The sequence below is a fragment of the Eptesicus fuscus genome, chromosome 13 (assembly GCF_027574615.1).
Source record: "Eptesicus fuscus isolate TK198812 chromosome 13, DD_ASM_mEF_20220401, whole genome shotgun sequence".
NCBI lineage: Eukaryota > Metazoa > Chordata > Mammalia > Chiroptera > Vespertilionidae > Eptesicus > Eptesicus fuscus.
Genome location: NC_072485.1, coordinates 47,694,874 through 47,707,361, shown reverse-complemented (window position 1 = coordinate 47,707,361; position 12,488 = coordinate 47,694,874). Strand labels below are relative to the sequence as shown.

At 41.3% G+C, this 12,488-nt stretch overlaps 1 protein-coding gene across 1 annotated transcript in view; it reads left to right on the top strand.

Moving 5' to 3' along the window:
- SBF2 (SET binding factor 2) overlaps positions 1–12,488 on the top strand; it is a 366,350-nt gene that overhangs the window by 296,843 nt on the left and 57,019 nt on the right. Inside the window, exons 19-24 of the mRNA XM_054725562.1 lie at positions 2,733–2,995; positions 4,647–4,819; positions 5,704–5,777; positions 7,268–7,463; positions 10,588–10,715; positions 12,064–12,239. Of these exons, the coding sequence (XP_054581537.1) occupies positions 2,733–2,995; positions 4,647–4,819; positions 5,704–5,777; positions 7,268–7,463; positions 10,588–10,715; positions 12,064–12,239 (1,010 nt within the window). The remainder of the gene's footprint in view (positions 1–2,732; positions 2,996–4,646; positions 4,820–5,703; positions 5,778–7,267; positions 7,464–10,587; positions 10,716–12,063; positions 12,240–12,488) is intronic.

The window sequence follows — 12,488 nt, the reverse complement described above, 5'->3', positions numbered from 1 at the left end:
TTTTTTTCTGTAATAACTTCTTAGTACAATTCTTTAGCATTAGAATTATTTTATTATCTAGATATGTAAAAGCCTAAGCAAAAGGCTGACCATTCGACCGTCCTACTGGTAGCTAGGACGTGCACTGACCACCAGGGGGGCAGGCGCTCAGTGCAGGAGCTGCCAAGCTGCAGTGACTTGGCAGCTGCTGTTCTCGGGAGATGCACCCGGAACCAGAGAGGAGGAAGCCCGATTCCAGGGTGCGTCACCCGAGAACCACCCTCTCGCAATCTGGGACCCCTCGGGCATGTTGGAGAGCTGGTTTCAGCCCAATCCCCACAGGCCAGGCCGAGGGACCCCTCCAGTGCACAAATCTGTGCCCCAGGCCTCTAGTATTTTAATAAATAAGAATTCCCTGGAAACAATTATAGGATATTGAACAGAACGAACACACCTAAAATACCTAGGTACATGTCTTTGTGCCCTTAACTTCTTGAAGAAGTGTCAAATTCAAGTTGATTGACTTTAAAATAAATGCAAAATTAATTAGTCCTGCTCAGAAGTATGCCAATGCCAACAATGAATCAAAGTCTTCTTTTAGTAATATTCTATATATTAGAATATATATATTCTAATATATATATATATATTCTAATATATATACTCCTATATATTTTATCAGTATAAAATATTTTTTTAAAAGTATTTTAGAACAGAAACAATTTGTTTTTAATTTGAAAAAGTAGTTTAAATATTTCTGAAATTTTAAAATGTTCACTAGCTATCTGGTCTTGGGCAATTCATATTATCCTCTGTGCCTAATTCCCTCATTGGTAAGATGAACAGATAGGACTATATGAGATTGTAATGTCTAATACAAGTAAAGCACAGTGAAGAGTGCCTGGCATGTATTAAATAATAAATGTTAGAATTTTTCATCCTCATTAATTGAATGAGGCCAATTAAAGCCTAATTGTCCATGTGGATTCACTTTAAGATTAATTTTTCATTTTATATGCTGGGCTAATACTTGCTGCTGACCCTTTCCATCGTTCTCTATTTTAATTTGGCTTCTCTATTTTGTGAGATAAAGGCACTGAGAGATCTAACAGAAGCTACACAGTAGTATTCAGATATTCGGTGCCTCGTAAATTTAAGCAAATTCTTGGTCTGATAGTGAGGATGGTAAGAACAGAACCTTTAATGACACATAGCACTCTCTGACCTCTAGCTGATGCTCCAGATTATTGTTGTACACTGCTGGTGTGAATTTAATTTAAACTCTGGTTCTTCTTCCATAACACCAAATGCACTTGGGTAAGGAGAAACACTATTAGTTGGAGGTCATGCTCCAGAAATAATTGGGCTGGTGGAGTGCTTTTGGTAGTTTCCTAAGCAGCTGTAATGCTAACATTGTTATCTCTCAAAAGCATTCGTAAAGCAAACACATGCTCTGTGTCCTGCATTCTAGAGAAGTCCGTCTCTGAGTCCCAGGTTAGATACAAGTGAAACTGTAGGTGGACCAACTGTTCCTGGCTATAAATGCTATGTAGATGTCAGTTCATGTTACTGTTTAACTCTTCACCCTGCCAGGAAACCCCTCTTAAAAATTCCATAGGCACCCATATCCTCATGTATAATGTTTGACACCCATATTTACAAGGAAATCTAGCTCTGTATTGTGACTTTGATCATTTCATCTCCTTCTCCAAAAGAACAGAAGAAGAGAAATGTATAAGAGTATTAGTAATGATACTTAAGCATTCATATCTGAGCATTTATAGTTACTCAGGTTAATAATCCTATCTAATAAAGAGAGAATATGCTAATTGACCATCACTCTATCACAAAGATGGCTGCATCCACAGCTGAGGCCAAGTTCCCATAAGGAGCCTTAACGAGCAATCAGCAGGGACCTGAGGCTGCCTCATCCCCTGCTCTGGTGTCAGGCTGGGGGACCTCAGGCCATGCTCCCCACCCAGCGGGGCTTGACAGGGGATCTCAGGCCATGTCCCCCACCTGGCGGGGCTTGACGGGGGACCTCAGGGCATGCCCCCCACCCCGGTCTGGGCTGGGGGACCTCAGGCCATGTCCCCCATCCTGGCGCCGGGCCAGGGGACCTGAGGCTACATCCCCTGCCTGGCGGGGCTTGACAAGGGTGGGACTGGCCAGGTCTGGATCTAGCCCAATGGGGGCAGGGGCTGGCCGGGTCTGAGTCTCACACAATTTTGAGGCGCATGTGGGTGGGCAGGGATTTGACTCTGGGTCCTGTGGTGTGCCCAGACTCTGACAGGAGGAAGGTTTTCATATACATTTTACTAATTTTCTTTAATAACTGACACATCTATTATAGAGAAAGGGCAAATAGCAATATTAAATTATTTCCTCTAATTAATCCCCTTTTAATGTGCATGAATTTCGTGCACCGGGCCACTAGTTTGTTATAACTGGCAACCAAAAAGGGATGGAGCCACAGAGGTAAATAAATGCAGTGAAATGTCAGCAATGAGAAGTGTATCCATCTGTCCATCTGTGCTTTGCTACTGCTTCCTCAGGTTTGTCACGTGGTTCCATTCAAGGCCTGCTGGATCTGGGTAAAAAGGAAGACTAGGTTTGGTTTTGTTGTGTTATGTTTTGTGTATATGTTTTCATCTTTGCTGATATAGGCATGTAATAGATGAAGTATGGAAACATCTTCCATGGTTTCTGAAGCTCGTGATGGATTAGCAAAGAATGTGTTGCTTTATTTTTAGGACAAGATTCCTGATGACCAATATCAGGAGAAGACAGCCATGGACCTGGCGGCCGAGCAGCTCCGCCTCTGGCCGACGCTGAGCAAATCCACGCAGCAGGAGCTGGTGCAGCGGGAGGAGAGCATCGTCTTCAGTCAGGCCATCCACTTTGCCAACCTCATGGTCAACCTGCTAGTCCCACTCGATACAAGTAAAAACAAGCTCCTAAGGACCTCAGCACCAGGCGACTGGGAGAGTGGGAGCAACAGCATTGTCACAAACAGGTACCGAAACGTGGCCACATAGATCATCCTATTCTTGGCTTAGCAGAGAATGGAAGCTGTTTGGGACAAATATTGCTGTACATATTTCAAAAATTAACCATTTTCAAACTTGCTCAGCTCTTTTCTACTAAGAGACCCTCACTTCATCTGACTTCTTAACCACCTCCCATACTCTCTTCTCTTTCCTGACCTGCTTTTTCCAGTCTCACCAGCTGCTTACCCAGCCCTTAGTTCCTTTCTGCCACAGCAATTTACGGAAAGTGCTTTGAAAAGTTACTAATGACCTCCTTCTTGCTAAAGTGATTATTTGTTTCTTGGCTCTCTTTTCCTCAGTTATCCCTTGCATTTGCCTGGAGCCATGTCCTCACCCATACCTTCCTCTCAGCCCTCAACAACTTTTCCTACCACTGGGAATGAAGCCCCTGGACTGCAAGGCCTGGTGGGATCTGGCCCCTGGCTACTGCTCTGACCTTATTTCCTATCACTTTTCTGTCGGCCAAACTTATTTCCCTGCTAAGCCTAATGTTAGGCACACTAAGCATAGTACCACCTCAGGGCCTTTGTGCTTGTCCTGCAATCTGGAACACTTTCCCTGAAAGAGTCCTAAGAATCACTCCTTCCCTTCATCTAGTTCTCAGCTCAGATGTCACCTCCCCAGAGCCTTCCTGACTAGCACTCTTTTGCCTACCTCACTTTTTTTTCTTTTTTTTTTTTTTTTTGCCTTCATGAAGTTTTCTACAACCTGATTTTTACATAGTGAGGGGCTAAAGCACCTCTAAGTTCTTTAATAATTTGGGATGATATGATGCCATATTCATTGCTCAGCTTTACTTTAACACTGAATGGGCTAGCGTGGTTGGGTTTGGGAGAAGGAGAACTGAGTAGGTTAGAACAGGCAAATGAGTCTTTTCCATGCTCAGCCGCCTAAAAGAAGGCAGAGGAGGTGAGCATTTGTTCCAAGTGGGAACTGTTGACTAAGCAACAAGGGCAGGGATTGAGGTTTCACATCTGCTCCACTTCAGATTTATTCCCTTCCCTGTGTGAATGGAACGCCATGGTAGATGATGGTTTTAACGTGGCCAAAAGGGTTGTGATGCTCTCAGAGAGAGGTAAATATCGATAAGAAAAGGGTTCATAGGACAACTTGGTTCTCCCATTTGGAAGAATGTGCTATTTGCTGAAAAATGATCTTTTACTTTGCCTACCAGGGAACATGTGCCCCAGTTGCCAAAGGGCAAAGATAGCTGCTACTTTGGCTCGAAGTGGCAGTTAACTTAGAAAGACAAATTTTCCTAGAAGGTTGAAGTATCAGATAATAAGTGAAAGCGTCTTTTTTTTTTTTTTTTTTTTTTTTTTTGCTTTATTTTCTGTGGTTCCTGGTTTCCTTTTAGGAAAATCACAGAAGGTACCTTATTCTTTAAAAAAAAAAAAAAAAAAAGGGTCCAAAGGACAATCTCTGACAGTAGCTTCCAAATGTAAGCCAGTAGAATGTTTCCCTGTTGTCACTTATGAAGGAGCTGTGAGTAAGTGAGCCTTCTGCTTGGGTAGATGTCTCTGAGCAAGTTTAAATTGCATGGAAATTGACTGTGATATGGTAGTAATTTGTCACATTTTGAGAACTGACCATGATTGCTTTCCTTGACTTTCTTAGTATTGCAGGAAGTGTAGCTGAGAGCTATGATACAGAAAGTGGGTTTGAAGATTCAGAGAATAATGACATTGCCAATTCTGTTGTGCGTTTCATTACCCGCTTTATTGACAAAGTTTGTACAGAGAGTGGAGTTACTCAGGACCACATCAAGAGCCTTCATTGCATGATCCCAGGTAATCACTTTACAGATATTAGAGAACCAGAATATTGTAGATAATTGAGTAAGAATTGTTATGGGTCTACTTTTTCCAGCATAACAACCTGTAATACTTGTCTTCCGTGGAGTTAAGCCATGCTGTTTACAGTCCTCCCTTGGTATCCATGGAGAATTGGTTCCAGGACACCACCACCCCTTCACCGATACCAAAAATCCATGGATGCCCAAGTTCCTTATATAAAATGGCACACTAGCCCTAGCTCGTTTGGCTCAGTGAATAGAGCATCGGCCTGCGGACTGGAGGGTCCAAGGTTCAATTCCAGTCAAGGGCACATGCTTGGGTTGTGGGCTCTATCCCCAGTCGGGGGGCGTGCAGGAGGCAACCGATCAATGATTCTCTCTCATCACTGATGTTCTCTCTTTATTTCCCTCTCCCTCTCTGAAATCAATAAACATATTTAAAAATAATAATAATAAATAAAAATAAGATGGCATGGTGTTTGCATTAGTGAAATAATATCTGTCCTTTTGTGTCTGGCTTATTTTACTTAGCATATGTTTTCAAGGTTCATTCATGTTGTAGCAGGTATCAGAACTTCATTCCATTTTATTGTATGGGTATACCACATTTTGTTTATCCATTCATCTGTTGATGGACACTTATTGTTTCCACCTTCTGGCTATTGCGAATAGTGCTGCTATGAATATTCACACACAAGTATCTGTGTGAATCCTTATTTTCAGTTCTTTTGGGTGTATCCCTAGGAGTTGTTGTTGGGTCTATGTTCAACTCCTTGAGGAACCACCAAAATATTTGTTTTTAGTTCTAAAATATCCAGAATTTGTTGTAATTCTGCTTGTCTTGTGCCCTTTTGTTTTGCATACTCTGACTCATCCTAGGAATTGTAGCTATGCACATTGAGACCCTGGAAGCTGTGCATCGAGAGAGTAGAAGACTTCCACCTATACAGAAGGTAATGTGTCAGACCACGTGCTTCCGGGGTAGAACATGTCTTCTTAAAAACAGCAACAATATACTGCTGTGCCCCAGGAAGTGCCTTCTCTTAACCTTTTACAGAGACCAGCTCCAGTTTTAATAATATATTAAACTTCCAGAGGAGTCCACCATGTAGCTCCTCATAAAAAGGATACTATTCAGCAAAGAGCAACAGTAACCTCTTGTTGAGTTGCTTTTACAGGCAGGGCATAAATTATGAACATTCTAACTTCCAAGCCCAAGCCAGGATTTTATGGCCTGCCTACTTCCAAAAAAAGGACTTAAGGCAAGTACCGTATAAACACCAGGCTCTTCAATCTCTATACACTGTGAGCACACATCACAAGCATCTGGGAAGTCGATTAAAAATTGAGAGCCCCGAGCCCTACCCCAGCCTCCTGGTTCCTTATTTCCCAACTGGAGTACCCTGGGACTTGGTCTGGGGTCTGTCCTTTAACAGGCCTCCCAGTTGACGATTTTGTAGCTCATCTGGCACCAGCCTGTGGACTAGGGTTCAGGACCCTCTTACCTGTACAACAGAATTATTAAAAGTAAATTCGGAGGAGAAATCAGAAGCCAGGTGGGTAAGAAAGATAATTTCATCAGAAACCTGAGACACAGTGGTTATTAGGCTTTGGCTTTACATTTAGCTCCGAGCTTCTTGGAGCCAAGAAAAGAAAAATGCTGATTTATTTTGTTTTCACTGCTTTAACGGGAAGCATAAGAGATGTTCAAGAGAGATGGATTTTTTTCTAGTACTGAACTCTTCAGAGGAGTGTATCTTGTGGTTTTGTATTTCCCAAGATGTGTAAATGTTCATTACTTGGCCATTTGTTATGTGAATCTTCATTAAGGGCCAAGAAGGGTGGGTCTTTTTAAAGATGCATCCATTTTTTTAAGTTGTTTTTTTCTTTTCAGTTTATAAACATAACAGTGCTCTTTGTATAAAACTGAGGCACTAAAGAAATACACATTGTGCAAAGTGCAAGTCCCCTTGTCTTGCCCACCCCCACCCCACCACTACCCTTAACCATGATAGCACCACCTTTAACAGTTGGTTCATATTCTTAACAATTTTCTTTTCTTTTAACAAAAGGGGGATCATGATATATATATATATATATATTTACAACTGGTTATTTTTACTTAACAGTGTATCCTGGATATCATTCTACATTAACACATATAGATTCATGTCATTTTTTTTTTAATGATTGCATTGAATAGATGTTTCAAGCATTTTAGTAATTTCCAATGATTTTCCTTTTAATAAACAATGCTGCAAAGAATCTTCTCACATTTGCACAGAGATATGACATTTCTGCCTCTTCCCAAATCTGTTTTGTCAATATTGGCTGCCTGGGATGTCTGGCTCAAGTTTTTTAGATCTGTAACTGGAGAGATAACCTTGTCTAAGTGTTGGAAACCCCACAAGAGTTATGTTTAAAATGCTTTTTCTGTTGTTAGCCTAAGATTCTTAGACCTGCCCTGCTGCCAGGAGAAGAAATTGTTTGTGAGGGTCTTCGAGTCTTGCTGGATCCTGATGGGAGAGAAGAAGCCACTGGAGGCCTCCTGGGAGGCCCGCAGCTGCTGCCGGCTGAAGGAGCCTTGTTCCTCACCACGTACAGAATTCTGTTCAGGGGGACGCCCCACGATCAGCTAGGTATGGCTGGTGTAATGCCATCAGAGCATGGATGTGTATGTGCTGTATGAGGGTTTGATTTGCAGATCTTTCCAGATTCAAGGTAAGCTTTTTGCCATAAAGGGTTTATTAAGAATACTTTTGTCTGTCACAGCTAATGATAATTTGGATCATAGATTCTTTTTTTTTTTTCATCTTTATTGTTGAAAGTATTACATAGGTCCTCCTTTTTCCCCATTAACCTCGTCCAACCCTTGCCCATCCCCCCAACCCCCTAGATCCTCACCACCCCCTGGTCTGTGTTCCCAAGTTATGCATATATGCATACAAGTTCATTGGTTCATCTCTTCCCACCCACCCTCCCCTGCCTTCCCTCTGAGGTTCAACAGTCTGTTCTGCTTCTGGATCATAGATTCTTACGTGAAGAACCAAGGGTATCTTCTTAACAGTAAATTCACTGACACGATCATAATTTCATTGGCAGCATATTGTGACGAGGTATAGTCACAGTATCTGGTTGCTAACAATGCCCCTTGCTGATTGGCCCCACCTTTCTGAGCCCTACAGTTAACTGTAAAGCTAACTTTTTTGGAACAATGTGCTAAAGCCCAGTGTTGTACCAACTAATTAACCAACCCCACCTCCCTCTCATCCCATTTCAACTAACCCCATTTGGCTCTTAGCAGACAACTTCTCTTCTATCCACTAAATTCCTTCAACTTCTATTTTCTACTTCCCTACACAATCTTCTTTATTAGAAAGGAATAGCAGGTCCTATCAAGTCTGAATCATCTTTTTGAAGTCAGTATTTGATCTTAAACTGGTTGATGGAAAAGCGTATTAGGTTTAGGTAAAACAATTGGACTCCAAATCAAGAAGCTCAGGGTTAGATTGCTGTAGACAATGTTGATATCTTAAGTCTCCTGGCCTCACTAGGGTTCAATTTCCCCTGTTAAAAATGAAGGAAATGAGCTTAGTTAGTGATGATGCAGTGGTTCACAACCTTGACTGATGAATTTGAATTATCTAGAAATCTTAGGGGGAAAAACAAACAAACAATTCTGGTCCCAACTCTCAAACATTGAATTCAAATCTGATTTAGGATTCTAAGAATAGGAGACGTAGGCCTCTGTGCATTTTTAAGCCCCAGAAGTTTCTTGTGTTGCCTGCTGAGGACTGGGAACCGTTGGGATAAGTAGTCACTAAAGTTCCTTCCTCTTCTGATGTTATTCATCCAGCAGCATTTGATGAGTACCTACTATGTGCTATGCATTTTGTTAAATGGTGGAATTCATACATATAAAATGTAGTGTCTTTAAAAATCTCACAGTTGGCCCAGCTGGTGTAGCTTAGTGGTTGAGCATAAACCCATGAACCAGGAAGTCACAGTTCAGTTCTCAGTTAGGCCACATGCCCAGGTTGCCAGCTCGATCCCCAATATGGGGCATGTAGGAGGCAGGATTGATGATTCTCTCTGATCATTGATGTTTCTATCTCTTTCTCCCTCTCCCTTCCTCTCTTTGAAATCAATTTAAAAAAAAAGCATTTTAAAAAATTCACAGTGGAGAGAATCAAGATGGTTCATTATCTTGATCATAAAATATTGTTTACTATATAATAAGCAAAAAGCTCATAAATTTTAAGAAATGAAATAGGAATAGTCATGCTCATTTTGAAAAAGAGTGAAAATAGAGCAAAATATCTCAGCCCTCTCCTGTCATATTATTATACATAAATTACATTTGTATCTGTAAGCATATGTATTTTTTAAAAGAATCTAAGTATCCAGTACTTATAATTTTTTTGTACTATGACTTTTGTGAGTTCAGTGGCCATAAACATACATACTGGACATATAAATACATGAGACTGTTGGTCATTTAAATTGCTCTAATTTATTTATTTTAAACAAATCAATGGCATACTTAGTGTGAAAGCTTATATTGTCCTCTTATTTTATCCTGTCAATTTGGGAGTTAATTTCACATTTTAGGAAAATTTTTTTTATCAGAGAAAACCTTTTTATCTGCCTCTTTTAGTTTACTTCTTTTTAAATTTTTAACTTAATATGTCTCCTTCAGTGACACACAGAAATCTGATCATTTTACATGTGTTATAGAAGTTTGTTTAATACATCCATGAACTTAAATCCTATGTACATCCAGATTTTGTTTAGCCTCTGGGTATGAGCTTAACATAAGAGAATAATCAGAATTTTCCAGGATAGGAATTGACAGACCCAAGGAATGAGAAATCCTGCTGATAATGAGTGGATAAGTATCTGGGCACTTAAGTCCCTTAAACCTGGTTCAGTTCTCACCCCGTCTGGCTCACTAGCTGAGAAGCCTTGCCTATTGCTGCTCCTGTGCTTACTGGTGTGGCTGTCTCAGATCCATACCTACAATCTCTTCAGAGCTCCCCTTCCCTCTCACTTCCTCCAGGAATCATTCTCTAGCCACCCAGCATGCAGACATCTTCACTCTCTCTGCAATATTGAAAGCCTTGCTCCCTCACACGTAGGAGCTAATTACATGTTATATTCTGTGTGTGACTCCTGTCCCACGGGAACTATGAGCTCTCCAGGGGAGGCTCATGTGGCACACTTCTTTTAGTCATCTCCGTAACTTCAGATAGTTGGTAGTTATTTATATTTTCCCTTTTTTTGATTTAATACGTAAACTCATAACAAGCTTGGTCCTAAACCCTTCCACAGTCTCCTTTGGCTCCTTTTACCACCTACAGATGCACACTTAAAACCCTTTCTCTTTTGCTTTATTCTGACATTAAATATAGATGCCTTTTCAATATTAAAGATACTTCTGTTTTTCTGTGTAAAACCTACCCTTCCTATAAGATTGCCTTAAACCAAGGATCTTGTGTGGCATGCAGAGGCTGGGGAACCAGACTGAAGGCAGGCAGGCTGTGCCAGTTTCTTCCCTCTGGGGAAGGATTGTGTCCCGGGAGTCAGCGCCACACAGTAACATTAATGAATGTGATTCTGCATCAAGGTGTTTCTCTCACTACATTCCTGGGAGCTGTGCTCTCCAGAGACATTTCCCCAGCAGAGTCTGGTGAGGTGAGCAGCAGGACTCTAGACATGAGCAGTAATGTGCTGTTGCTGAGCCCAGGCCTTGTCTTCCTGTAGTTGGTGAGCAGACAGTGATGCGAAGTTTCCCAATCGCCTCTATCACCAAGGAGAAGAAGATCACAGTGCAGAACCAGCTACAGCAGAACATGCAAGAAGGACTGCAGATCACGTCCGCATCTTTTCAGGTATTAAGAAAGGGAGCCATTCTATTTAAAAGTTTTCTGCAAATGATGTCATGACCACTTTCTGTGGTCATGTGGTCAGCGGCTAGTGGATGAGGAGGATCAGAAGGTCCGAGAGGGTAATCTTCAAGTCTGCAAACACATGAATCATCTTGGATTTAATCCCTCATTTCCTGAGCCCTGTGGCCAACTCAGAGTACCAGCAGATTATCTGTCAATACTTAGTGATCTTAGAAATTCAGACACACAATTGACTCTTGTCCTCTGCCAAGTCATGCTTCAGTTTGTGTGTGATAAAGCCTTCATATAAAAAGCAATTCTCTTGGCATCTGTTTCGGAAGGAAATGCTTTATGGCTCTTCTGTGGAAAAAGTAAAATTCTGATAATTACGGCTAGGGCTTAAGTACTATTGGTACTAAGTCATCCCTAATAAAGCGTAGGTTTTTCCAGGGCGCTCTGAATGTATCAGAAGTTGCGGAGTTACTGATGCAGACCAAACAGTGGATGAGGGGTCTTTCCTTAGATTTTCCCGTTGCTATTCTTCATGCTTTGTCTCTGATTTCCAAGGGCTCCAATTCTTCCCTCATTTCTTCCAGTCAAGAAGCCCTCCCTATTCCTCCATATGCTAATTGTGAAATATGAAGCCGAAGATCTCTAGGCTCCAGACCTTCTCCCATCACCCGAGATTGTGACTTCCTGGGATTTCTTCACTGCTCCAGCTGCTAAAGGGCTCTATAGTAGAATGTTGCCAGGCTATACTGGTTAGGATTCTAGTCACACTGAATTTTTCTTATTAGGTTTCTTGTATCTGTGTGTAGGAAGAGACCTGGTTAGGTCATAGAGAAGGGCATGTTTCTACTTCAGCCACTAAAAGTTAATATTCCTGTCTCATCATAGAAAAGGTCGTCTGAAAGCAACCCAACTTCACGATACATGATTTTTCTTGCCAACTAACCATCGATGTCAATTAAACATCTCTGTGCCATAATTTTTATTTTTAAAGTTAAAAAAATTTTCCAGCTGATGTGGTTCAGTGGTTGAGTATCGACCTATGAACCCAGGAAGGAGGTCACGGTTCAATTCCCAGGCAGGGCACATGCTCTGGTTATGGGCTCCATCTCCAGTAGAGGGCGTGCAGGAGGCAGCCAATCAATGATTCTCTCTCCCTTCCTCTCTGAAATTAATAAATATATATAATTTTTAATTGTATTACATGAAATCCAAGGTCTCTTCAACCTCCAAACTCTTGCCATTTAATATTACTATTTACTGTTAAGTAATTTGGGGGGAGGGGGGAAATTAACTGGAAATCCTTAATGCTTCTGATGCATTTAATCTCTTTTGTCTCCAGTTGATTAAAGTAGCATTTGATGAAGAAGTGAGTCCCGAAGTAGTAGAGATCTTTAAGAAGCAGTTGATGAAGTTCCGATATCCTCAGTCCATTTTCACCACCTTTGCTTTTGCTACTGGACAGACTACCCCGCAAATAATTTTACCCAAACAGAAGGAAAAGAACACTTCCTTTCGGTAAGAAGACAGTCTGGTTTCCTCATTTCAGCCTCCTCTCACTGGTCATTGGGGAAATGGCCTGTCCTTTAGGTCAAGGTGTAAAGACTGCTCTTTCCATTTGCTATTGTGTCAAGTCCGTTGGACCAAGCTCAAAAAGCAGCCTTGGTATATGTAACAAGTTTCAAAAACTAACACTGCAAGAGGCTTGACTCTGATGTCTATTGCTCATGATGCAGTTTTAGAATGTGAAATTCTATTTCCCCTTTT